Below are 27,877 nucleotides of genomic sequence, written 5' to 3'. Positions count from 1 at the left end.
CTCTCCCCTTGTAAGTGACACCCACCACTACATTTGCTGTCTGCAAGGTGAGTGATCCTTCATCTTAACTTCTCATTATTATTATTATTATTATTATTATTGTTATTATTTCCATGTTTACAGGCTTCTCACTTGTTAATTTCATTTTAATTCAGGCACATCTGACATCAAGTGTAACAGGTGTTTTAAGAGATAAAACTTTGGCACAGGTTCTTTTACTCTGTTAGAATTTCTTTAACATAAAGTGGATACTTTTTATGTCTTCTAGCTTCGGATTTACAGAAGTTTAAACATTCTTAACTGCATTTTTGTAAGTTTTTAATATCCACGAAACATTTTTTTGTCTGTAGGGCTTTCCTGTGGCCGTCAGTGATTTAGTGTTTCACTTTTTGCCCCCACTGTGCTCTTGTTTGGCTTTGACATTTGTCAACTTCCAGTTTAAACCTGCCACATGTTTCTGTCTGGTTAGTTAGCCTTGGGGAATGTTTACTTACGTGAACTGTCATACAAAAGTGTATCTCTAATTATACGCCTGTGTCTGACATGAGTGCAAAGTACTCATTTTATGTACTCTGGCTTCCATTGCATCACTATAAGATTTATGCGACAACTAAAATCAAAATGTGGAACGCCAAAACAAGTCAGGTTCTATCTCTGATTGTCAGCAGATTAGTTACCACTGCAATGTTAACTGTGTCTGAGCCTAATTAATTTCTTGATGTGATATCAGAGAGGAACACACTGGTAGCATAAACTACCTGGTAGACACACTGGTAGAGTAAACTACCTGCAAGATTTTGTCCAGAGGATGTCACCGTTGGTCTGTTTAATATCCAGGCCTCTCGTGCTATCGTCTGGTTGGCTGTGACTTGTTACTCAGTAGCCTAAAGGCGGTAATACCCTATTATTATTTTTTTGTTGTTGAAGAGGCTTAAATATTGGTATTTTGCTAATTTTAAGATGAACTTCAGACAGTTGATAAGGACTGGCCCTTGACTTTATACTTACTGGCAAGCCAGTTAAATTGTTTCATGGCATAGTTCGAATGGCAATTTATGAAAAGTTGAACAAAATAAATAACGTTTTTCAATTTTTATCTACAGACCTCATCTTCTGAGTCAGTAATGGCCTGCAGTCTATCGTTCAGCCTCTTCCTCCTTGTGCTCCTGTCCCTTTCCTGTCCCGCTCGCGCCGAACCTCGGAGGACTACAGCGTCTCAGCGCAGAGTGTCTCGCGCACCAGCTCTCAAGGTCCGCTTGGCAGGCACCTTCGCGCGACAAGCGCACGAAGGGCGCGTGGAGGTGTTGCACAACAGCACTTGGGGGACCGTCTGCGACGATGAGGTGGACATCAAGCTCGCCAACGTCGTGTGCCGTGAGCTGGGGTTCGAAGGTGGCTTAACGTGGGCTCACAGCGCACAGTATGGAGAAGGAACAGGTGAGAGCACTCCCTGTATGAAGTTACCGTGCAGTCTTCTTTGGGAGTCAGAATTTTTTTTTTTTTTTTTTTACTCTCAGTTTAGTCTTGTCAGGAAAATCCAAATTATATGTTGGGGGGGCTCTGACTGGGTTTTAAATTTTGACAGTTAGTATTACACAGACAATTTAGCGTCTATGCCACCTAACTTACTGTCATACTTCATTAATTGTTTCAACAAAGTAATATTATTTTAAACTTTTTATTAGGGCAAATACAAAATGAACCAACCAGATGGCAGGAACATGGTGCTTTTAGACATGTAGACATAGTCAGGAAGATTGGGGAAGAAAAGTGATTTAAGTCGTTTTGAACGTGGCATGATAACTGGTCTGAGTATTTCACTGCTAATCTACTGGAATTTATCCATATTACCATCTTTGGGTTTTACAGATAATGGTCCAAAAAATGTAAAATGTTCAATGAACAATAGTTCTCTGGATAAAAATGTCTTGCTGACACCAGAGGTTAGAAGACAATAACCAGATTATTTATAGCTGTACAACTGAGGTATGCAGAAGAGCATCTCTCAATGCTCAACATGCCAAATCATGACGCAGATGGGCTAATGTAGCAGAAGGCCACACCAGGTGCCTCTTCGGTCAGCTAAGAAAAGGAGACTGAGGCTACATTTTGCACACGCTCACCAAAATTGGAAAACCAAGATTGAAGACGTGTGTACTAGTTTGACAAGTCTCCATTTCTGCTGCGAAGTTCACATATTGGTGGTTGTAAAACTGAAATAGAGAACATTAAAGTAAGGCTCCGCCCTGTCTTGTATCAACAATTTATGCTGATGGTGGTGCAATAGGCATATTTTCCTGGAATACTTTGTACCAATTGAATATTACTGAAAAGGCTAAAGTCTATCCCTTTATAACCACAGTGTGTCTATCGCTTGATGCCTGTACTCAGCATGACATATACATTTCAAAGCTCTTTCTTGAATGGGACAGTAAGTTCAGTGTACTCAAATGCCCTCCACACCTCACCAGATCCCAATCCAACAGAGTACCACTGGTATGTGGTTGAACAAGAGATTCTCATAAAGGATGCACAGCCGACAAATCTGCAGCAGCTGTATGATGCTATCATGTCAATATGGACCAAAATCTTTGGAGAATATTTCCAGCACTTTGTAGAAACTATGCCACTAAGAATTAAGACTGTTTTTAGGGGAAAAGTCAGTCCAACCTGGTGCTAGCAAGGAAGAATAGAATAGAGAGCAAAGGTGTACAAAGTCAAAGGAGCTTGCACAGACACAAAGGTGTACAAAGTAACTGGTGGGTATAGCTTAAGATTTATTGGAGTGGCAGGCAGCCACTAACCTGTCTACTCCAAAACTTCCACAGTACAGTGTGCTTGGCTCACAACTGTATGGCTTCATGAAAAGGCAGCCAATTAAGACATTCAAAATAACTAACATCATAAAGTGACAAAGATAACTCGTTGTGGGATTGGAATCTACATCTCATTAAGGTTGCCTGGCAGGCTGGCAGAGCAAATATATGGGCCGAAAAAGGGCATTTGTTTTAGAATAATGACAGCATTTGCTTGCCAGAGTTGTGCAACACTTGCCATGGTTTATGGACATTCTTTACTGCTGCTTTTAAATCCAAATTAAAGAGTTGAGTGGATTCGGGGAGCAGGATCTACAGCAGTCTTCCTTGTAAAATACTATGTATCTACTGCTAAACATGCCACTAAGGTGCAACCCTAAATCAGTGTAGCACTAAAAATCAAGGGTTAGGTATTTAAGAAGTGATTCTGGCTGATGTTTAGATGCATCGGCCAGTCTGTTACTTGATCAATGAAAATCAGAGTGAATCAAGTTTTGCATCGTTTATTCTTTTTCAAGGCCCAATATGGATGGATAATGTACGCTGTGACGGCTCAGAGAAGTCCTTGAAGGACTGCAAACACAACGGTTGGGGAGTGAATGACTGCAAACACTCTGAAGATTTGGGGGTTGTGTGCACCCCTGAGCGTAGGGCGGTGAGTCAGCCAGCCAGCAGAGCCCACACCACTGCTCCAAGGCCTAATGGTAATACTGCACCTCAATGGCAGGGGCTTGTGGACACCCGCGGGCAACCAGGGTATGGATATTATGGAAATGGACATCCATATGAGGTTCCCAGGTTCCAAAGGCCCCATCATCATCACCACCACTATCAGGTACAACAGTTAATGTTTGGCTAATTACTGCATTATTTGTAGAAAAATATGTAACAGTAGTGACATTTGTATTCCCTAAGAGGCAAAGTAAGGTGCGAATTGAGGAGGTCCGTCTTCGCCCCATCCTCATGTCTACAAAGAAGAAGAGCCTTATGACAGAGGGTGTGGTGGAAGTGAAGCATGCTGGGAGATGGAGACAAGTTTGCGACAAGGGCTGGAGTCTCAATAGCAGCCGGGTTGTGTGTGGGATGCTTGGCTTTCCAGAGGCTACTCAGCACAATGTGAGAACATATAAGTAAGTATGAATCTTTCTCACTAGCTGCACTGACAGGAATACAATCCACTTTTATGAGGCCAGGTCATTAGATTGCAAAACACTGGGCTGTTGACTGTAGTTCAGAAGGGCAACATGCTATGCCATTCATCTGACTGTTAAATGACTACAAACACATTGTGAAGAATGGATAAAAAACAACAAAGCAGCAGCAGCAGCACTGCAGTTAGAGGTCTTGCTTTGGGCTTATCTTCCTCCCCCAGCCACCGCTTTCCCATGTCCCTCAACCCCCCCTTCTTTCCTCAGCCTCAGGATGATGATAAAGGGGATCCCTTACTCCTCTCTACTGCCCTTTCTCTACCCCTCTCTCTAGGCAAATCACCTCTGCACACCTCATTGCCTCTCACTCCCTTTCTCCTTCTGATACCATCTTCAGCCTGCAGCTCACAGACAAACAGCTCTACTTTAACTTTTAGATTCCAATGCAGAGGTGCAATATCACTGCTGATTGTGCTCTTAACTGTCCCATCGATACAATGTGTGAGACAGAGGTCGCTTTTGGAGAGCAGGATGATGGTATGTGTAGAGTGACTTTCTGGCAGGAGAATCTCTGTGGGCTTAAGTAAGCCATGCTTTTCTTTACTTTTACATGCCACCACAGAAAAAGCATGTGTGACTTGCTGGCAGTGTGCCAATTACTTTTTTCCTATGTTTCCCAGCACTGAAAGTTTGGTACATCTACAAAAAACAATGCCTCTTTTAGTGCATTACTTTAGAAGCATGGAAACCTCTGCATTCATTTGTGTTTAATTTCATTCAAGTAATGGTACAAGAACACTTTATAAATACAGCTCACACTAAAACTAGGAAAATATCACAGAGCTCTGAAAATAACTTTTAAAAGGATAAGTAAAAAACACAGTGCTGTTGTCTCACAGCAAGTAGGGATAGGAATGAATCCACTGGCCAGCTGGGGCCTCCCTGTCTGGAGTTTGCATGTTGTGCCTGCATAGACTGCGGTTACTCTGGCAGTCCAAAAGCCATAGGTGTGAATGTGAATGGTTGTCTGCCCTGTGTGTTTGTTAGCTCTGCGATACACTGGAAATCTCTCCTGTGTGTACTTCGCTCTATGGCAGCTGGGAAAGGCTCCAGGGCCCCAGCGACCCTTAAATGGAGTTGTTGTTGAGAAAATGGATGATGGGCTGGGGATTGTGTTTCTTTATTACTGAGAAACAGAAAAGAACAACTTCTCAATGTGTTCTTTGCTACTTTTTATGTCATGACAGTGCTTAAGCTTTTCATTTTACTCAGTTTGATTGTTCAGTCAATGAAAGAAAAAAAAAAAACACAGACAAATGAAGATAGTTGTTGCAGTTTTATGTTAGTTTGGCAGACACAGTTTTTAAGCCAGGTAACAAAGTACCCTGCTGCACAGGCATGAATAATGAATGATGTTGACCTCATCTCATTGACTTTTAGCATGAAGGAATTTAACTTAAAAACCATACTTAAAATATGGTTAAGGTTCAGTATAAGCATGTGCTTACTGCAATTGTCCCAATGAGCATGTATCTTTTTGCCCCTTTGGCCCGCATCCTCTTTGTTGAAAAAAAACAACCAAACCCTCAGCAGTGGTTTTTGGGACTCTTTATATTGTAAACCACGGGAGGACCACACATTAGCAGAGGATTATTGTGGAAGATGGATCCAGGTGGATCTTGCTTGTGGAAACCTGCCATCTATAGATGATTCCCAGTTTAGCTGTTCCGTCCCTCTACTGGCTCAGGTTACTCTGACTCAACTGGTGACAAAATCTGCTGTAGGTACTACAATCCTCATGCTTCTGAAATGCTGTAACTGTTAAAGGGAAGTTGATTTGTTTTATAGACTTTTCTGAGTTTTTATTGACTTGACAAACTATTGGAGTGCAGCCACTCTGAAAGTATTTCTGCATTGCCCTTGAATTATGCCATCTCTGTTGAACTTGTGTGTTATTGGGTGAAGCTATAACCTGATTCTACTGTTGGAGGAGGCGATCGTATGGCATCATATCTTCAGTAATAAAAGTCCCTCCGAATAAGCTGTTGTTTAACAGCCAAGCCCGACTCTGTACACGGTCTGTACAGGATCATTTATTAGAGCACAGCTTCACCGCATTGCAGGTGTGGTGCTTTTCATGCATCTACTTGATTTTCTTATGCAGTATAGATTCACAGTACAGGTACAAAACACTGAAAATGTGTAGTGCAGGTTCTTGTTTAGGGGAATTAGATGGATAGATTTGTATGGTTCGAATAGAGGTGATTTGGCTGCTTACCAGGAAGATTGATATGCCAGTGGAGGACAGGGCTGTTATAGCTTGAAGGGCTTTTATTGACATCTTCAGGGGGATATGCTCACTGTCTTTTTTTAATGTTGTTTTTAAATCCTCTAAGGTCAAGTAAAAGGAACTTAAATAACAGGACTTGTCCTGCTGTTTTAGCATCTGACCAAAGCCACAACAAAGTGCACAATACTGTTTATCTTAATGTTCAGCAAAAAGTACTGTAAGCCAATATCTTGAATTCTTTTATTGCATGTATAAATTATAAGGCTCTGTCATGGAAGTGGCTGTGATACATCTGGGTTTGTCTTTCTTGGGTATGACCAGGGGTTTTGCTAAAGCCTCAGGCACTATATTAGTCTGAACCATGATGATGTGTTTGTTTCCAAATCTGTACCTGTTTTCTGTCTCCACAGAAGCATGTTTGTTCCCTCTTTAACATGTGTTTTTGACTTCAGGCTGTTTCAGATACATTTGCTGGAATGCCTTTGTTCGAAGTCACATAAGCAAGTTGTTCAACAGACTTGGTTTCTAAAATCTGAATGTGTTAAATGTGAGGTTACAAAATAACAACCAGAAGAATACAGCAAAAATGTTCATTCTGTTTCAGACTGGGATTAGGGATAAATGTAAGGTTGCACTTTTGACTTGACTTAAATTGCCACTTTGTACTCTAATTACAATCATGATAGCCAAAAGAGTCATAGAAAAACAATTTGGTAATTTGGTTGTTAAGCGTTCATGTAACTTCTTTCACTTTCCAAAAAAGCATAGGCTTGTACTGCACGGTTTGAACAAAGCCAAGCTTTCTTTCCAAGTTTTTCTGTCCATTCTTAGAAATTCCAGACCCTGCCATGACTCTTCCTGTGTCACTTGGATGAAATTCTGAAGATGCTATAATTACAAGTTGGTCAGGACCAAAGCTCTCAGGGATTCTGCTGAGGGTGAAAAAACACCCCCAATTATAGCCGTGTGTGAGAGAGAGTGAGACGAAGATGGCGAGGATGGAGGCAGAGAGTAACAAGAGAAGAGCGGATGGAGAGAAAGACAGAGAGCAGCAGTCAGACGAGCCAGATTTTCGCTTGCTCGTGTGAAATATAGCCAATTACAGCTGCAGTTTGCAGCGCTGCCTGCTGTGTCAGCAGCTGTCTGTCTTCCTCTGTCACCGTAGTGATTTGGGGACTTAACTGGGGACTTTATGTTTAATTATGTTTCAGTTAAAATTTTCTTATGACGAACGTATCATTTTCAGGCTTTTGGGTGACATTTTCTTTGACCAAATTTGGTTTTCCTGTCTGATGTCTGTATGATCTTCTTCAGTGTTCTTCCCTCTAATTTATTTTCCCATCTTTTTATTTCTGTGTGCATGCCAGTGGCTATTTTGTGGCTTGGAACAGACTGTGAAAGGTGGTTTTTAAAAAGGACTTGAATCATAGGCATTTGTATCACTTCACTTGGGCCTAGCAACTGTTTCACAAGCAAGATTTTCTACCATAGCCACTCAAAGTAGGTTAAAAATGTTCTTTAATTTCTTATATTGGTTTATATAATTCTCTTTATATTATTTATTTTTAATTATAATAATTGCATCCATTTCTATTCTGTGTAATTCTACTTGAAATCTTTTTTTCACTTTTCTTTGGTGTCTACTTTAAGGTAGATCTTTGCTGAAAAAATGGATGTAAGCAAGTCTGATTATTATTATTATTATTATTATTATTTTTTGCCAATACTGGTTTTTAAAATTTATCTGAGGTAAAGCAAAATGTCATTTATATATAATTCTGTTGTAACGTAGCATCAGAAGATGTAGAAATGACCTAATATCACTGCTGAGCAGTGTAAAGCTGATAAAACCCAAACAGTGATGTAATGCATGTCTTTTTTAACAAGCAGGTGTAGACTCCCTATCATTATCTTCATTTCTTTTCCACAACATGTGCTGGACACACTATTTGGCTGATGAATGCTGTTGAGGTGAAAAACAAGTGAATACTGGGGTTGTCTATTCAGATAGCTCAGATATACTTTCATACAGCTCCTATCCCCTCATATTTTAGTTACATTGCATTATTTCTTTTTATATATTTAATGTATTTATGGCTTTCATTGTGCTTGATTTTAGCATGGCAAACAGTGCTGTAATTCCGTTAAATAAAATACCCAAAGGTATCATTTATAGTCTAAGTAGTAGTCCTGTTGGCTTCTGAAGAGGGTAAATGGTTAGCTGATTTGTCTGTGGTGAGGTCACAAACAAGTCACAGACATGTTTGCCTCATGTGAAAATGAGTGTGTAGCTGTTCCTCGCTGTCTATCTTATGGTACTATAAAGCCACATGGTAGACACATTTAAATGTTTTACAAGTGTAATTCAAGAGACTGTAAAGTTTAAGTGTTAAATTTGAATGCAATTTAGTCCAAGTTACAGTAAGATGCATGACAATATATAGGGCTTTATTTTAAGCTATGCACATTAGTTAAAACAATGGCTTCATGGGGTTTTGTTCGATATATTTTTCATGTAGTTATGTATCAGGGCAGGGCTATTTATGCAACTGATCTTTTACAGATGTTCGTTTTTGCATTTATGCTTCAAATGGGCCATAGAAAAGGACTGGTTTAAGATTTGAGATATATCTGTGAATTTCAAAACGTATGTTGAATGATTCCTGAAATAAAAACATGTTATTAATACTGAAATACTTTTTGAAGGATTGTTTATATTTTTAGGTCTCATTGCCTACTTACTACTTATAGCTTTAGGAAACAAGTTATTATGTGATTCTGGAAAGTGTAAAATCAGCAGCCCATGACTTTACTCAACCATCAGCATAACATCATGTCACTGACAACGACTTTCTTCATTCCTCAGTTTGTTTGCTTTTTTAATGGTTTGTCTCTTACAACTTTCCAGGAATGTCCTGAGTTTCATGTCCGAAATAAAAATATTGACCTGCCTTAACTTTCATACAAATATGCCTAGATCTTCGATGTGTTTGTTTCTTTAAATGGGAACACCACTCAAATCAGAACTGGATTGTTTTTCATATATATTGATATTGATACTGTGTGTGTGTATTGCCACTGTACAGGGTGGTTTGATGAAAGCCAGTACATGCTGGAGCCCAACAAATAGGTCTTTTTTCCTGACTGAAGAACATTAATCTTACTTTAATAATAACTTAAGCCACTTGTCCAGACTTATAAAATAAAAATGTCACTGTGATTGTGCCATGTATATTCTTGAGTGTTTTGGTGTAATTGATGTGAATGTTGGTAATGGTGTATGCAGTTTGCAGTGGTTGGAGGATGTCCTGGTATGATCTGTTTGGCATGTGTGCATTGTGTGTCTGCCAAGAGAACAGACGGCTTTCCTCTCCACCGCTCTCCCAATTCAGCCAGCCTAGTTGGAACATAAATCTCTGTTTCGATCTTACAGTTCTTGGACATTCAGCGTCGGGGAGTGCCAGAGGTTTTATTTGTATATCGTGCCTGGTTAAAGCCTGTTTTTTAAGAAATGTTCTTCTTCACAGACACTGTATGGCATGCTTTCCCTCCCCCTAGTGTGGTTTTGGAGATTAACAGCATAGATCAGAATATCTCATTTTTCATTTGTTTTTTTGTTGTTTCTTTAATCTCTTTATAGCTCACATCTTGGTGTCTTTGCGTAAATCTCAGCTAAGCAGCATTGCTTGTTCCGAAAGTCAGAAAGTCTGGGTTAGTTTATTTAATGTAAAAGTGTGTAATTTAGATAAAAATTACCCTGAACATTTTTGTTGAACACATATTTATGTTGGTGGGTACAGAACATACTATTACACAGGCTCTAAACATAAACAGAGTACACTTGGGAAATAGCAAACAGCCCACATTCAGGAAAGAAATACATCATACTGAATATATACAGAGAGATGAAAAGTGAGGTTCCTGAAAAAGGACAAGGATTGTACTAAACTGTACTAGTCATTACTATCAATATATCTAACTTTACACTCACCACAAAGCCACAGCTAAATTTGTTCCTGATTTATGTGCAGAAGTTATATTTGCAGCTGCACGGTTCATTTCAAGTAACCCAGTAAGGCTACTTTTCTAGTAAAAATGAAGTTGGTGTTTTAAGTGTTTGCTACTGCTCTCTGTGCTGAAAACACTTTTAAGTGATTGGATTAGATAGAAACAAAAACCAGCAGATGATATTCAAATTGGTCCAGGTGTGTGTGAGTGTTTGTGTTTGCAACCTCAGAAAACAGACAGTCCTGATCATGTCTGTTTCTGTTCTGTTCTTTTACAGGAAAATATGGGATACCAAGGTTGAAGATCCTTCAACAAGGTAATAAAAATGACCCTTTTCACCCTTTGTTTCTTATCTACAAATGTGCAATTTTATAACAACATTCCTGTATTAACTATACAGGAATTACTACTACTTAATATCATTAAGAAACACTAACAAATTAAAACCAAATTGTTAGTATCTTTAAGAATATGTTACCTACAATTTACTTTCTGTTCTTTGCAGACTGAGTCTCATGGCAAAAAAGAAAGGATTTTGGGTAGAGAAAGTTCATTGTATAGGCACTGAGAACAGTCTCTCAGAGTGCCATGCTCAGCTGTCAATCCCCCGTAGTCCTACCCCTTGTAAAAATGGGAGACATGCAGTGGTCAAGTGTGTACCAGGACCTCAGTTTGCTCGCATCTCTTCAGGAAGACCTCAAGCGCCCTATCCAGTTGTGGTAAGGTTAAGAATTTGTATCTACATTTGCACAATCATGTAGTTTTCTTAGTAAACTGATTTTTATTCTCCCTTTGTTGCTGTATACAGCCTGTTCGTCTCAAGGTGGGCCCCAGACTGGGAGAGGGGCGTGTGGAGGTGCTCCGTGATGGAAAATGGGGGACTATCGTAGATCACTTGTGGGACAGAACAGCAGCCAGTGTTGTGTGCAGGGAACTGGGCTTTGGTACTGCCAAAGATGCGCTGCATGGAGCCTTTATGGGTCAAGGTAAGACTAGAAATTTCTGTTGCCCAAAGCACAGACTTTCATTAAACATTCTGGAAAACTCCACATTTAATGAATTCATTCTGCCTGTATAATTTGGATGCTTGAATGTGTTTCTCATGCGTCATGGTATTCCAGAGAAGACAGGGAGACTTTTCAGCCTTTTGCTTATCTTTTGTTTACCATAGACGCCGCACCCGTCTGCTCTGACTGATCAGATAATGTGTGGGCATGTGTGTTTGTCTGTCTGTGTATGTTGCCTTGTGAAGCTGCAAATGTGTTGATTGCAGTATCTCCAGCTGTGATTATGTGAGTCTTGTGCCAGGACTTCCAGCTGCCCAAACAGCATATGCATGTGTGTGTAGACAAACACTCACTCACAAAATGAAATACTATAAGCCATAGTAGTTTATATTAGTATTTGATACTAAAGCCAGAGACATAATCTTGCTAGATTCAAGCAAGCTTTTCATTCACTTACTGAGAGCTGTGGTCTTTTTGCTTTAATTTCAAATGTCCAGCTTTGATGACACACACAGACGCAGTCAGTACCCAGCTGCACCAGTGGTGACCCCACCCTTACGAGATGTGAGAACAGCTTCCCCATGCCACATGGTAGGGAGTAGTCTCTAATCTTGCTGATGGAGATTAAATGTGGGATGATGTTCTACTGGTCTAGCTGTTCAGTTGATCACAAAAAGCATATTTTTATGTCTTTTATGTGTTTTTACCCGATTACCTCTTGAACTGGCATTTGTGTTACCTTAAAGAACTAAAATCAGCTTTTTTTTGGCTTTCCTCAGATTCAGTTGCATTAGTTTGCGTACACATTGTTTTCTGGTTTTAATCAGTTATTTGGCCAGGCTTCAAAGTCATATGTTTAGAATAGACAGAGGTGTATAATTTGTCAGTTTTCTATCTCGGTGGAGTTTCGTTTATTTAACCACAATGTTACAATGTTTTTTACTGGGATTCACTTCACCTGGTTCTCCTATTCATTGCACGCATACACAAATACACAGGTAGAGAGAAACTATTGCAATCATAACTGACAGAAAAACACAGTAGCTGAAAATCTTTAATTAGGTTTAAAAAATAAAAATGCCTCAGAATTGGTAGATGTATTCTTCTTACATTTGTTATATTTTACTTCTGTGAGTTGGTTTCTATAATTGGTGATTCACTCATACACTTGCAACCCTGTTTTTTTATGGCTATGCATTGACCAGAGCAGAAAGCTTTACGATGGGATATTATCTTGACCTTCAGATTTGCTCTTTTAGAGACGTAAATAGGTGGAAATTTTATTCTAGAGGCCACACAATGCATTGCACTGGCATTTCATCAGCAAAGTATTATAACTGCTTTGCCTCTAGACTTTTAAAATCTTTTAAAAAATGCAAATACAAAATGTCAGTTAACCATGTCACTTAAGTTAGTTACAATCAAAGAATACTGCTTTATGTGGATAACGTTGGAGCACTGATAATATAATGTCACTGATTTCTTGAAACTCTGCAGTCATTTGAAAATAGCAGAAGTGATACACGATAGTATAGTACAATTACACTCCGCTGTCCACTATATTAACCTCAAATAAAGTATATCCAATATGTACCAGGCTGCTACAGACAAACCATGCTTCTTTTATATGCATCAGACCAGCTGGCTGCGCCTTGTTTAGCTCACTTGGCGGTTTTAGAACAATAGCAGTGATATGATCTGCTAAGAGTGAATTTGGAAAGCGTCATGCCGCCAGTCCTAAAGTACTCAATATTCAAAGCTCTCTCAGATTCAGCTTGTCATTTTTATTACCTGATTTCCCTGGTGCTCAGAGGACATATGCATACTGGGCTAAATGTCATTTGAAAAGGCCTAGTTAGACTCATAGATGGAATAAACTCTCACAGGAGCAACACATCAATGTAAATTTGTGTAAAAAGTGTTTACTTTTGCCAACTTGCCTATACCTATACATCTTTAACGCACACAAAAAAAAGATTCCTCATCATTTCTGTCGTATCTTTTTGCCAACAGGACCCCACAGAAGAGCATGACTTTATCACATTTGATCATCATAAATAATGTGATAAAGGCTGTGGTCGAGTTGACTGGTTGATTACAGAGTGAAGTGCACCAGTCAGATGTTCTGCCTCTGAATGTGGCCTCCCTTATCAGATTTGTTGAAACGCTTGCTTGCACGTATTAAATGGCCTTTATAGTATACAGACATAGAATATCCCAGCTGGATTAGTGAGATGCCATCTTCTAACTAACCTTGAAATCCAGATGTCAACATAAATATGAAAAATAATACATGCCGATCTCGGTGCAAGTTTGCTTGTGCCATTTAATTTCAAATAAGCAAGCAAATCTGTGCAGAAATTTAAATGACTGTTGCATTTTACAGGGGAAAAAAGTCTTTTGGCAGGGAGAGAGAGAGAGAGAGACATTCCATGGAAAGAAAAACATTACACACATTTAACTGTTCCTAAAATTGAGTTTAATTTCAGAGAGGACAAGAACAGGGTTTCCCTTGTAACCACTAACCAACTATTTGCGCTATTCTCAACAAGAATGTAACTGATATTATGCTCTTTCCGTCCTCAAAAGTCAATTTTCTAATCTCTTCAAATGATCTTTGGCATATCCCAGTCATAATTACATATCAACCTTGCTCTTTCTTGTATAGACTAAATTTAAGATACCACATTTATATTATGTCTCATTATTGCTCTCATAGATGTATCCACTCTACAACCTAGATATTTTATGCTTGTGTTCATGTTTTAATTATTCGGCAGAATATAAGAGAAGAAAGGTTCTCTTCAGACTCCACCCGCAAACTCTTTAACTCCCATCATCATTACATTTATCATCATCATCATCATCATCATCAGTGAGTTAAATTACAGGGACAATGTTTCTATTTCCTTTCTTAACCAACATTGTTATTTTTGCTGTGTAATTTTACCCGTGAAGTACGTACATATAAAGCCATTTTGATGCAATAGGGGAGATTAGGACTTGGTCTCATTTAACCTAAGCACTGCAGCTGTAAAAACTGTGACAGCTCAGCTGATTCTGGTGTAGAAAAGTAGTAATTTGTTGTTAGAGCTTGATCAGTCATGTGATTGTGTTGTTAATAATTAATACATACAATCAATAACGAATTTACAGTTGTGTGTGTTTAAGTTTGTGTATGTGTGTGTGCTGGCACGCAAATGTGTCTTTTGAGGATGCAGTATTTTTGTTACTTGTTGGCTCTAATGATGATGGTGATGATGGTGCCTGTTGTTGTTTAGATAAAGTTGTGCTTTATCTTAAATTTAGATGATTAGAGATCTTTAGTCTGATTATAATTGATGATCCTTAACCAGTTTTGTTTCCCCTCTTACACTTGGTGCCGTACACCCAGTGTATAATGTTTGTGTACTATAGTCTACACAGTGGGAACACAAAGAGTTTAGTAACACTCTCAGTGGTTGTGTGTATTTGTGTGGATGCAGAGTGCATGTGGCTTTCCTGGAATTTATTTTAAGCTTTTGTGGATTTCCCAAACTAAGGCTTAAATAGATCTTGTCACTGTTCGTTTTGCTTTAAATTGTCCCCCTGTGTTTGTCTTCATATGTTAAACAGTGGGATTTTGGCTCTAGTTTGCGGCATTTACCATGCAGATAGAGGTAGAAGTGGTTTAGATATGTCCTTTTCATCCATATAAACCCACGCATGGTGACCAGTATGGAAGAAGGCCTACAATCTACCAAAACCAACACAGAGACGTATTTGGTTGGGCTGCAATCTGGTCCCAACTATCTTCTTTTACGCCCTTTTTCTTGGTTTTGTTTTTCCCATAGTTTTTGTGGTTTGGTTGTGTTTATTTCAATGCTACTTTATTTCTCAGTTTACAGTTTGTGCTTTGTGTTTTAGGAAAACACGGAAGCCATAGTTTGTTGATATCCTGTCATCGTTATCACACCAGCTATTTCCCTAAGAACTTTTGCATTTTCCTATGTTGTTTAAAGATTATCTGGGTTTAAATAGCAAACAAATCCTTGTCTGAATCCTTTACAATGCTGACATAGCTTTTGCTTTTTTGCTCACCCAAGGTGGTGGACTACACACAATGTAGTAGTCGTTGTTGTTCGTAAATCAAAAGAATGGTGGTAATGAGGTGTGACAGATGCCCAAAGTAGATGTTGGTTGTGCTGCTGCTTGGCTTGCAGAAGCATTTTGTCATGACTGATAGGAACTTTTCATTGTTGGTTTGATGCTAACATAGAGGAAGCTTTTCATATGAAAGGAATAGTGAGCCTCGGTTTTATGTGTTTGCGCTCTTTTGCATGACAGAGTCTCGTAATGCCATTGCATCTGTGGTGGGTGGCCTCAGACAGTCACAAGGGATATTGCCCTTCAGTTATGCCCATGCTCTTTGGGTTTTCATTTGTTCCCACTTTTTTGATGCATCATTTTTTTTTAATCTAATAAATCTCCTCCTTTCTATGCAGGTACAGGGCCCATCCATATGAACAATGTTCAGTGTACTGGGCTGGAACACTCTATTCTAGACTGCTACTTCCAGGAAGTCCAACCATGGACATTCAAACACAGCCAGGATGCCTCAGTACGCTGCAACGTTCCTAAAACAGGCACAGAAAAGACGGTATGAAATCTACACCATCACAGTTCATGAGCTTATGAGCTTTCACTTATAACACACCATCCACTTAATTCTTTTAATTCAATGGATTTCAAGGTGCGGCTTGCTGGTGGTAGAGTCCCATCAGAAGGCCGTGTAGAGGTGTTGATGGAGGTTGGGGGTCGTAAACGCTGGGGCTCTGTCTGTAGTGAGAACTGGGGCATAACCGAGGCCATGGTGGTATGCAGACAGCTGGGCCTGGGCTTTGCTGCCAGTGCTCATCAGGTAACTATCCCCTTGACAAACATAACAAGTTATTTTGATCTCTTTTTATAGTGCAACCAACTTTTGCCAAAATATTGTCATCAGTATCTGAAATGTTCTAAAAGGACAACGAAGCACTCCCACTTCTAACCCAATTAGTTTAATTTTGAAAATGTCAGAGTAAAGTGGTCAGAGCCATCTTTCCTCTAAGATTTATCAAAATCTAATCTGCAGTGTCTTAAGGTATTGATGAGAAATAAATGAACACGTAGAGACCAATCCATAGTCACAGCCCCTTCATTAACTTCAACAATGACTGGGAAATGATGACTATGATACAATTTATTGATAGAAAACTCTACACCCTTCTTTTGACAGGAAACCTGGTACTGGCCTGGCGACCCCAGTGTCAACGATGTGATTCTCAGCGGAACTCACTGCGTCGGGACAGAGCTTTCAATTCAACAGTGTCGTCGTAACAACCATATCCATTGTCCTCGTGGAGGTGGAGCAAAGGCTGCTGGGGTCAGCTGTTCTGACAGTAAGTTGCAGTTTTTACCTGTAGTCTTCCCTTCTCGTTCAGTTTGAATCTTAAGATAATCTGTTACACCTGCTTCAGCGGCACCTGACCTTGTTGTGGATGCCCAGCTGGTCCAGGAGACAGCCTACCTGGAAGACCGTCCTCTCCATCTTCTGACCTGTGCCAATGAAGAGAACTGTCTGTCATCATCTGCTGCCAGGATGAACTGGCCTTATGGCCACCGACGCCTGCTGAGGTTCTCCTCCCGCATCATGAATTTGGGTCGTTCTGATTTCAGACCCAAAGCATCGAAAGAGAGCTGGACATGGCACCAGTGTCACAGGTATATTATCCCTGAAAAGAGGTAAAGAGAAGTGTAAAATTGCTTTACTGTTTAGGAGTGTGGGTTGACGGAGTGGAAAAAAACTTTAAAATACTGATGTAGGATGTTGTGGTTGCCCTTATGGTCACTCTGAGTGTTTTGGGTTTTCACGAGCTGTCAGAAATATTCAGGCAAAAGCATGTTCTTTATTCCACATATGAATGTGGAGTAATGCTCCTTACACACTGAGTAATTAAAGGTATATTTATTTTAATTGCATTCAATTGCAACCAGGGAAAAAAAACATACTGATGTGTGATCTCATTCCCGTGGACACGGCAGGAAGCGTGCAATATGGCCAATAGACATAAGCGCCTTTGTCCATCACTAGGTCTCAGTTTCTTTTCAGTAAGAACAGAGCACTTTCAAACCTGTCAGGATAAGCGAAGAGGGTGGCATACTGTGCTGACTGCGTGAGATGTCCCAAATCACGAACCCTTCTACAGCGCGTGTTTGTGGAAATGATGGTTGCAATCGTCTGGCTACCACAGGTTAGGTGTAATACAAAGGACCGTGCAGCCTACGTGCAGTCAAGTCTGCCTCAGTTTATTACAACATATCAGAGCTATGGATGTGCGTTTCAAAGCCTGCCATTCATTTAGAATGAATAAACATTTCAACCAAGCCAGAACTAAAATAAGCTTCTGTGAGAGGTGTTACGGTGACACCCTCTCTCATGTTCAAGCAGTGAGGTCATAAGGATATAAGCCATAGGGAGCTAGTGTTCAGTAAGTGTAAATGCACACACTCAGACATGCAGACACACACATACACGCTCTCACCTGGACTTTCCCATCTGTCGTCACAGGCACTACCACAGCATTGAGGTGTTCACGCATTACGACCTGCTGACTCTGAATGGCACGAGGGTTGCAGAGGGACACAAGGCCAGTTTCTGTCTGGAGGACACATATTGCCCTGATGGTAATTTTCAGCACAATTCAGCCCTCTTTCCAAAAAAAACCCATAATGTTTCCCATTAGTGACAGAAAATTAATATCAATATTTCAGCTACAGCTATTCAGATTTTTACTTTGTGGTTAATGTATTAGATCGCCGCTGTTGTTGTTTGTTCACTCTCCATTTACTTGTTATATCATGGATGAAATAGCTCATATGAAAAAGCCCATTGTTCATACAGTATGCAGTCCAGTACAATTCAGAAAGCTAAAGGCTCTTAAAAATAACAGGGAGTGCCAAGCATTAAATGAGCTTTGATGTTGTGATTGATAATGTTGCTGATATGTATTTTAGGCCTCCAGAAACGCTTTTCCTGTTATAACATGGGTGATCAAGGCATCTCTGTGGGCTGCTGGGATACATATCGCCATGATATCGACTGTCAGTGGGTTGACGTGACTGATGTACGGCCAGGAGACTACATATTCCAGGTCAGAAGTTTATATTTGTCACCTTTTCTTTTTCCAATGTGGGAAAATCTTATTGCCAGAAAAATGAAATATAAGTAACTTTGCTTTTCAGAAAACACTTTAAAGTAAAGGGAAATAGGCTTATTCTGTTAGAAAAGTAGGTCTGTTTGGTTAAAATGCAACTACTGTCAGCACAAACTGCAGACTTCTAAGTTATCTCAACAACCTTCTTGTGACTGGTGGAGAATTAATCTGCTGAACGATCTGCATATAACAATGATATTTTTACACATATACTTTTGTTCTGATTAAACAAACATGATACTGTATAATATGCCCTTTAATGAGCTTCTGTTTTCAAAGCTAAGCTAAGTGATTGTTGGCTGCATTATGTATGGCATACATTTAGAGTACTGTGCACAAATCTTAATCAACCTTCATTTTGTAAACTTATTTTGCAAAGTGGTCTTGAGCAATAGTTCTCTAGCCTTTCTGAAAGTCTTTTTCTTTGGACTTTGAGTGCTTTTTCCACTCACTTTCAGGTGATTATATCTTTAGGCACTTTGTCTCTAGCAGGCTGTTTCAAAAGCACATATATGTTCCAATGTCATTTGTTGAATCTATGTAAAATGCCAATGATAACAAAATGTCACAGGCATAAAATAATAATTTTGCGCAAACAAGGTGATTCCTAAAAACGTATTAGCTGAAAACTTGATCCACCTTGCAGTACTATCTGGAAAGCATCTGATTGGAAACAGCTTCATTTTTCAGCATGGCAATGATCTCAAACACACTGCCAATGCAGTAAAAGTATACCTGGATAGAAAAACAGATGATGGAACAGATCTCAGACCTCAAAATTATCTAAATAGTGTGAGATCATCTGTACAGTTAATGGAACAAAAGGCAGCTACCCTGCAAAGATGAGCTTTGAATGTCTTTCAAGAAGCCTGGAGAACAGAGACTACTTAAAGAAATGATAAGAAAGCTTGCCTAAGAGAATTCAGGCTGTGTTGAAGAATAAAGGTGCTCATACCAAACATTGTACAACCTATGCTTTTACTTTGTATGCTTTATTTTGGACACTTTAATACGTTGCTGCACCTATTTCCCATTTTCCTAACAGAATACAAAGAAAATGGTTGGCTTAGGACTTTTGAATAGTATTTTATGAGTGCAGTATTAATGTTCTCCTCTAATTTCCAGAAAAAAATCACATTTATTTCTTAAAATGTTCAACTGGTTCGTCAAGATCAGAGATCCTTTTATTAAGAGAGGTTCACAGGCTTTAAAGGTGGATTTCCTCATGGCTGGTTGTGGTTTCTGTCTATTTCAGTAAAACCTACTAACCTTCTTCTAAACAGTCACCACCTTAACCATTCATGTGTCTCTCATTTCTTTGTCGACTGAAGTCATTGTGGCTGCCAGTCTAAAACACATCAAGGACTCCATATCTCATTATCTTCCTTTTTCAGTACAGACCTCTGATCTACCAGTCTTCAGATCTGAGCATGCTCCCAATTACCTTCTCGATGTGGTAGACTGGTTACAGTATAGCTCACTGTTTGATAATTATTGCTGTTACTCAGTTTGTCTGAGAGGTTGCACTAGGTCTTTGTAATTAACACTGTTCTGCTGTCTGTTTAGGAAGAGTTCATTTAATTTTGGCATGATTGATGTGTCATACTCATATATAAAGGCATTTGTTAACTGTATGTATTTTGAGTAAGATGAGTGGGCGTAATTAAGTGGCACACTGCTGTAGCATAGTATGGAGGCAAATAAAGGCCAATACATGATAGAACAGGCAGAAATTGAGTTATATCAAATGACAGGAAGAGACAGGAAACGATGAAAGTGCAAAGGTCATCATGAAAGGGTATGAACCAATTTTAACTGAGAGAAACGAGAAAGTAAAACCTGTGAAGGAGTTTTTCACTGAGGCTGCAGAATTGGAAAAATACAAACATCTCTTATAGCAGTGCTCCTCTGTGCTGTGTTCTTTCATTTATCTAGTAAAGTGCAGATGATGCCTGACTACAGATCGCAGGCTGTACAGGAGGATTTAGCAGGCCTGCCCTTGAACCACCCAGTGCTAATGAAACACACAATTTACCCAAATTAACTAGTGCCTCCCTTTAGTCAAACAGCACCTAGTTCCCTTCTTCCATTAGGAACGGCTAATTTACCACCAAGGAATTTCTCCTGCCCTGTTTTTATTTTTATAGCTACTTTCTCACTGAGCAACGCACTCTGTCACCGAACCAATCTTCTGCAAAAGCCTCATACACTCTGGTCCAACACTGTAATTTACACTGAAAAATTAAGAGAGTTTTTCTGCATTCACTGTGTTTTTAAGATGGTTTCTCCCTTTTTTTAGTATAGTTAGCCTTCTTGCTTGCTTTAAGCAGTTTGTAACCTGTACTTAAAGTGGGTGCAGCAGTTTGCAGAGCAACCATTACAGTAAATGGCGTCTCAGTATTATCACCAGACCAGATTAGGAGAATGGTTGTATCAGCAGTTACAGAGTTGCTCTGCAAATGACAGACTAGGCTATTAGTAGAGTGTATGGCAACATTCAGAATAAGACTAATTTCAGACACATAAACATTCTTATGCATAACTACTCTTTTGCAAAAGACTTCAATTTCAGGCTAATTTCAGGCCCTTGTTGTGCACTCCAATGTCAGCATGAGGAGCAGAGAAGATTTCCCTTGCAGACACTTTGGGCACCTGTAAATTTCCAGAGCTTCTTACATGGCCAGTTGCCATAATTTGTGTAAACTGTTAAATCTTTTTGTACAAGATGTAAAAGCAAGAAACAATAGAATTCCTGTGGTCAAACAGTATATTTTGTGCTTTGCATAACAAAAGCATTTTACTGCCCCATGTTATTCAGTGTATATATTCAGCTGTAGACTACCAGCTTTAGGTTCATGTGAAAGTACCACATAGTGTATTTATCCTTACAATAGTAATACTGTATGGAAAAGTCATCCAACTTTTTATAGATGAGAAACAGACTGACTATAAAAACAATACCAGCTACGAGTGCAGTTTAATAACAGGCCCTCAATTTTAAATCCAACTGCTCTTTATTTAAACTGCTTTCCCATGTGTGGGGAGAAGAGACTTGTTCCTTCCTTAGCCACGAACATGGTCTACTGAGGATACTTTACTAGACCAAAGTGTGCGCCCTGTTTCCTAATAAATAACGTCCTATATTATCGTTTTATTTTGCAGGTGGAAGTCAACCCCTCACTGGACATGGCTGAGTCTGACTTTATGAACAATGTTATGAGATGTCGGTGCAAATATGATGGCCACAGAGCTTACATGTATGGATGCCATGCAGGTGAGGATACTAAAAATCTTTCTGTTTTTTTCACATTGCCGTAAGTTTCAGCTCTCACCTCTTATTAATGATGTTGTTCCTTTACAGGTGATGCATATAGTGCAGAAACTGAAGACCTGTTTGAGCATCAGAGGCAAATCACCAACAACTTTCTGTAGCCTGTCCCAGGTTCCAGGAGGAGGCCTTCTCATGTGGCCCAGGGACCACTAAGGTTGGGTTTACGTTGATGGCATCAGGCTCTTTGGATATTAGGACCCACAATAATATGTAAAACTGTGCCTGCTCATCTCCTTGCAAGATGTGGAAATAATAATACACAACAGCGGCCATTGCAGAGACACTACTCAACTCACCGACTACAAGAGTTGGGAGGTTAAAGATGGTCGACATGTTTTTTACTCTAGTTAAGTAAGATTTTTGTTATTATAACTACAATATTTTTTGTGAATGTGGACTACTAGTAACTTAAATTAGATTTTAAAAACACATACACATGAAAGACCTTCATGTCACTGTAACTAACCTGCCACAAAGACAACAGGGATGCCGATGCTGTAAGGAAATGACACTTTCCCCCAATATAGAAACTTGGGATTGGATCATTTGTAGTACTTGTGTTATTGGTGCTCTTTAACAATACTGTATGTCATTATATTAACCTCAGTATATTTCAGGTGAACGGTACATTCTGGGTAGTTTTCCTTTCAGATTATTTTTACTTTGGTTTAAAGAAAAATCAGCATTTTACAGAAGTGTAGCTGTCCCTCTCATCTAGAGTAGATGTCAGATTATTTTTGTGGAACAAAGCACTTTATCTTTTAAACATCAGTATTCTAGTTTTGTCCCCACTCTTGTTTCATTAACCATTAAGAATTTTATCGTTTCATATTTACATGTCAAAAAGTGAAATACAAAGGGGTTTTTTCATATTCAATGTGTTATTTATGCTATACATTATTACTTTATTTATTCATGAAATTGACACCTAAACAACATTCTTAGTCAAGACGTTGTTAGCTAGAATCTATATAAAATGTTTTGCTGTTTTTCTGGACCAGTGGATAAATCATTTATACAGTTGTTAAAGTATTTGGTATTTGAATGACCCCATAATACAGCTGAATAATTGTAGATATATTTTATTATATTAGTAAAACAACTGTAATGTAACTGTAAAGTGTTTTTTTTCCCTCTTCCACCCTCTCTGATGGGAGAGAAAACTGGTGTGACAAGACCACAGCATTGGGGCAGGCAAGAAGGCAGGCTGGGTTTTGAGAGCATATAAAAAGCCTTTTAATTGCATACGTTCGGTTAGACTTACTGTTAAGGTTAACATTCGGGGTATAGCAAAGACATTACAAAGAAACGCTATGGAGTAGTTACTTAAAAGGGACAAATTTGTGTTTACGTGTTTACATAGGCTACAAGAAAAAGATTTTCTCAGAGATTTGGCAAGTGAGGGAAAGAGAGGATGGAAAAGAAAAGGAGAAAGACAGAAAGGGATCAGGGTTTGGAGAAAGACTCAAGCAGACATACAGTTTTACTACCAAATCTGTGTTTTTTTGTAGGCAGCCATACAGCAACCACAAGCTGGCATTTTCAGCTCTCCTACGAGGACAACATGTTTGTCTGGGAGAAAAAAATGGAATAAAATATCCTGTTCATGTTTCAACACTGGCCTTGTTTGTGCTTACAGAAGGCCTGGTAAAACGTACTGTATATTGTACACTTTTGCTGAATCTCTTAGCACAGCAAACAATAATACAACATTTTCTTTACAACGTGGAACACGTGTTAATGATGTTATTTACCCATTAATGTGTTTGATGTGTTTGGCTTACTGGCTTAGTGGTTAAACCCATTAAGATGGTTTTCTAATGGACAGATTCCAGGACATGTTGTGGAAGAGACACGTCACTCATAAAGACAGCTTCAGACTTAATTAATTTCTTCAGCAGATTGGCGTAATCCAGGACTCTTTTTTTTCCTTGACAAAGAAGGCCCTTTACAGCTCTGTAATCATGCATGCCCAGCTAAACAAAGAGATTTTTTGGGGGGGAAAGTCTAAATTTACTGTTTGCTGATGCTTTTCTGTTGTTTTGTGCTTATGTACAGTGTATTTTGACATATTACGGCCTTTTTCTGTGTTATTTAACATTATATGCCACTCCATAGCTTAAGTGGCTGTATATTCATCATATTACTGTATTGTTTTCTACGGCCAGTTGTGCTTTAATTCTGTCTTTTAAGCTGAGAGTGTGATCTACGTGGTGCTTATCTACAAAGCTGTACTCTCAGGGATTTTGACCTCATCTAAAAACTAAAAAACATGATGTGATTAAGTTTGCCTTTAGCTGTGATGCATACCTTATGACACCAAATAAACTGGATCTGTTTTGTTTTTGTTTTTTCTAATTTTATTTTTGTCAACACTCTTACAAAATGTAATCTGTACCCACATGTTTATCTTGCAGGTAAAATTTAAGGTATGAAGGTGATAAGCTTTGTTACGTCTTTCCTTGAGGAAAGTTAGATAGACACTGTCTGAGTCAGAGCCACATTTCAGTTAAAGAACAAATCGCAATCCATTCATCCATCATAACTGTGAATCAATAAAACTTCATCACATACAAAGTTGTCCTCTGTTTTCTGCCTCCTCCTTGCATGATGTTGCAGAATATGGTAAATGGTAAATGGCCTGTATTTATATAGCGCTTTACTAGTCCCTAAGGACCCCAAAGCGCTTTACATATCCAGTCATCCACCCATTCACACACTGGTGATGGCAAGCTACATTGTAGCCACGGCCACCCTGGGGCGCACTGACAGAGGCGAGGCTGCCGGACACTGGCGCCACCGGGCCCTCTGACCACCACCAGTAGGGAACGGGTGAAGTGTCTTGCCCAAGGACACAACGACCGAGACTATCCAAGCCGGGGCTCGAACCGGCAACCTTCCGATTACAAGGCGAACTCCCAACTCTTGAGCCACGATCGCCCCATACTTGTTGATGAGAAAACGAATCAAATTCTGTATGAACTCGGTAAAAACTGTAGATGTGATATTATGTGTAGCATTAACTTTTACCTGCTCTTGATGTGCAAGTTAATTGGTGGGAAGATATGTGTCGGGTATCTTATGTTCTTCAGTTTTATATTCCCTTTTAAGATCTTAGGTTTGCTCTGACTCAGTCCCCTTGTGAATACTGCCTCTCAGGGGAACTGAGAAATTGACTAACCATTCCAGTAAAAAAACAAGAAAGCATTAATGACTAAATCCAAACATACCAACTTTGGGAGACGTGGGTAGAGTAATCAACTATGTCTGAACAGAAAGTTTACTTTTAACAAAAGTCTGATTTGATCACAGCTGACAAATCCACCCAGAAAGAAAACAGCAGAGCTGTGAAGTGGTCACTCGCTGAGATGAAACAGCTGCTGGGCAAACAAGACAGGAAAACTTGAAAGCAGAGCACCTGGGGTCATGGAGTGAGTTCAGCATCCTTTCATGCACTTTCACCAAAGCGCACACGCACTATGAGGCAAAACTTGACTTTATCTTGACTTCTTTAAAATAAGTTATTTTTATGCTAAACTTTTTAAGTGAACCGCATGCAACTTGGAAAATTCCACATGTGTCTTTTACATTTTCATTTGTTCTCTGGAAGACAGTTCCTTACTTCTTTGGAAAGCACGCAATTATCATTTCATGCAGGCAGACACAAGATACTAGTGTCTGCTAGAATACATGCTAGAATATGATTTTGTTAGTCAGAACTTGATTAAATCTCCAGAAGTGCTCATGCTACAGTGTAGACACATGTGGAACTCAAGCAAACGACATCATTGTATTGAGATGAATCAGAAATTGAGGAAGGAAAAACCAAGGAAATATGAGCATACCCCATTCATAAGCAGTTCTCATTTTATCTTTACATGCCCACTTCCTGTTTGCAGCACATGTTTTTATTTGGAGAGCCCCCACTCCGCCCTGACCTAATGGGGTCCACAGACAGCTCCACAATGGAGACTGTGTGTTCTCAGTGAATGACAGACCTGTCCATACAAGCTACAGGGAACCCACCAACCATTCACACGCCAATAGTCTCTCAAATACACACACAAACAACTGAACTACATAACAGGCTTTGCCGTCATCTCTTTTGGAGGCAGTGTTCCATGGTGTAGCAGACAGACACGAGTGGATTTCTTGATAATATCTCAGATTATTGAGCAGGAATGCTGTCCCTGAAAGCCACGTGACAGCTTTTTGCCTTCACGTTGACTTGCTTTTTTCTGAATCACTTTCAGGAAGATGAACTTATATAATGTTTGAATTTGAAACTATGCTGAAGATGATCACTTGGGTTTTCCTCCACTTGGGATTGAGTTTCCTGTTCTCTTTGCTTTGTATGTGTGCAGTATCTGCTCATGAATCATAAGCAGACCACCTGACATACAGCTCATCACCTGGAATTGTTAACGTTTACTGACAATGAGACGCCTTGCTAAATAATGAACACATTTGCATAATTGTAGAGAAAAGCATATCGCAAGACACCGCTCATTTTCCACGTAAGGCTCGTTGAGAGAGGAAATGAATAGGCAGCGATACATAATGACTTACAGGGGCAGATTAAGTAGAGTGCCTCTGCTTAGCTGCTTTGAGAATTTCATCCAGTTCTGCATTGTCTGAGCATTTTGTTGAACTGAATTTGTCTTCACACATGTGCATGTTATTTAGCACGTTCACTACCCCAACCCCTTCCCTCCCCAGCCTGGACCTCTCTTCTCCCCTAAGAGATTTACTGCAAAACAGCCCTGTGAGAGAGTACACATGCTCTGCCCAGTCTCAGTACTGCACCCTGACAATTACTGCTATATATACCACTCCAAATGAGAGCCATGAACCGGCCTGATTACAGGGTGGAGCAGGAGCAAAGAAGGAGAAGGGGGGAAATGAAAAAAGTGAGGCTAGTTGAGATAGAAAGGGAGAAGAGGAGGAGTGGCAGAAAGACAGAGCAGAAAAGGGCAGTGCAATTTGAAGTGACTAAAGTCTGCTTGAAATTGTCTTACGCTTTCTTCATAAATCACAGTGCATGTGACAAGCTGTGTTTTAGTCTGAATCACTTTGAAAATGAGGAAGTAGCAGAGCTTAGATTAAAGGCACGAGAAGCATGCAGTAAATGAGCAGCACCTTCTTCTAGTCTTTTTTTTGTGTGTGAAAAGTATCAAGATTATGATCTCTGCTCGCGTGTTTCTCATTAAATTGCGCAGTATAGCTTTAAGTACTAGAATACTATGTAAGCAAGAAGTTGCAAGTTTGGTAAAGAAGTGCTGCCCTCTTCTGGGATACCAAATAAATTGAATATGGCAAAAACAGGAGAAAAATTTGAGAGTTAAATCACTGTGCAGATCATTTTCTTGTGCACAGTGTATCGAACAGCAAAGTCCAAACCGAGATAACAGCATATGGAGAGAACTATTTCTGGAATCCTGACAGGAAAATAATAAAAGAAAAGAATAATGTTTGACACCAACAGTTGGACTGTCTACAGAAGAACTGACAGCCAGGAGGTTATATCACAGCAAAAATCCCCACATATGATTTAAAAATTGACTGCTAAATCTAATCGATAGCTGTAGCAGAGCTCAAACCCCCGTGATAAGCCATTTACTATTTAACTAGATAGATCAGTCTAGCTTATAGGGTCATGAGGTTGTGGGGGGAAAATGGTGAGAAATGGGAGAAATGGCTGTTCATTTTAATCCCCCCTCCGTGTGCAGAAAACCATACCTATGGGGAAGAGCAGCACAATCACATTACCCATGGACTAGTTTTCATCGTACAGAAACCCACGCTCTGCCTCACTCCAGCGGCTCGCATAATTGGAAGCATCTTGGCATGAAGATAGAGTCAAGGTGGCATATCAATAGGCGCATACTCCAAGGGCATGCAGATAAGAAAAGGCTGCTTCTCTTAACAGGTCGTGTCCATGATAGGGTCACTGGCCCTCCCTAATAAAAAGACAGCGGTGTTGTTGATTCACATACAAATAGCTTTAGTTGATCAGTGGTGTGGAGCCTGGCAGTACAATTC

The 27,877-nt window shown here is 39.5% G+C and overlaps 1 protein-coding gene across 1 annotated transcript; it reads left to right on the top strand.

The window, feature by feature from the left end:
- On the top strand, window positions 1–24,397 carry loxl4 (lysyl oxidase-like 4). Its single transcript, XM_085428129.1, has 15 exons — window positions 1–47; window positions 1,104–1,437; window positions 3,335–3,651; window positions 3,732–3,946; window positions 10,540–10,578; window positions 10,768–10,981; window positions 11,071–11,248; window positions 15,754–15,908; window positions 16,002–16,169; window positions 16,527–16,689; window positions 16,768–17,011; window positions 17,859–17,974; window positions 18,305–18,441; window positions 21,667–21,778; window positions 21,866–24,397. Exons 2-15 carry the CDS (start codon window positions 1,125–1,127, stop codon window positions 21,934–21,936), a joined length of 2,442 nt encoding a protein of 813 aa, XP_085284255.1. The 5' UTR covers window positions 1–47; window positions 1,104–1,124; the 3' UTR covers window positions 21,937–24,397.
- Window positions 24,398–27,877: the final 3,480 nt, after the last annotated feature.

The sequence above is a fragment of the Rhamphochromis longiceps genome, linkage group LG13, assembly GCF_057381845.1.
Source record: "Rhamphochromis longiceps isolate RC_006_pf linkage group LG13, R_longiceps_female_GT1.1, whole genome shotgun sequence".
In the NCBI taxonomy this organism is placed as follows: Eukaryota; Metazoa; Chordata; class Actinopteri; order Cichliformes; family Cichlidae; genus Rhamphochromis; species Rhamphochromis longiceps.
The sequence above is the reverse complement of the archived record's forward strand: the minus strand, read 5'-3'. Positions and strand labels throughout refer to the sequence as shown.

What these genes read in the sequence shown, in the direction of transcription:
- loxl4 (XM_085428129.1), top strand. Translation starts at nt 1,125, where the DNA reads ATGGCCTGCAGTCTATCGTTCAGCCTCTTCCTCCTTGTGCTCCTGTCC. An exon ending in GTTGAAGATCCTTCAACAAG is followed by an intron (nt 10,579 to 10,767) that starts GTAATAAAAATG and finishes TGTTCTTTGCAG; the next exon opens with ACTGAGTCTCATGGCAAAAA. An exon ending in ACATGGCACCAGTGTCACAG is followed by an intron (nt 17,012 to 17,858) that starts GTATATTATCCC and finishes CTGTCGTCACAG; the next exon opens with GCACTACCACAGCATTGAGG.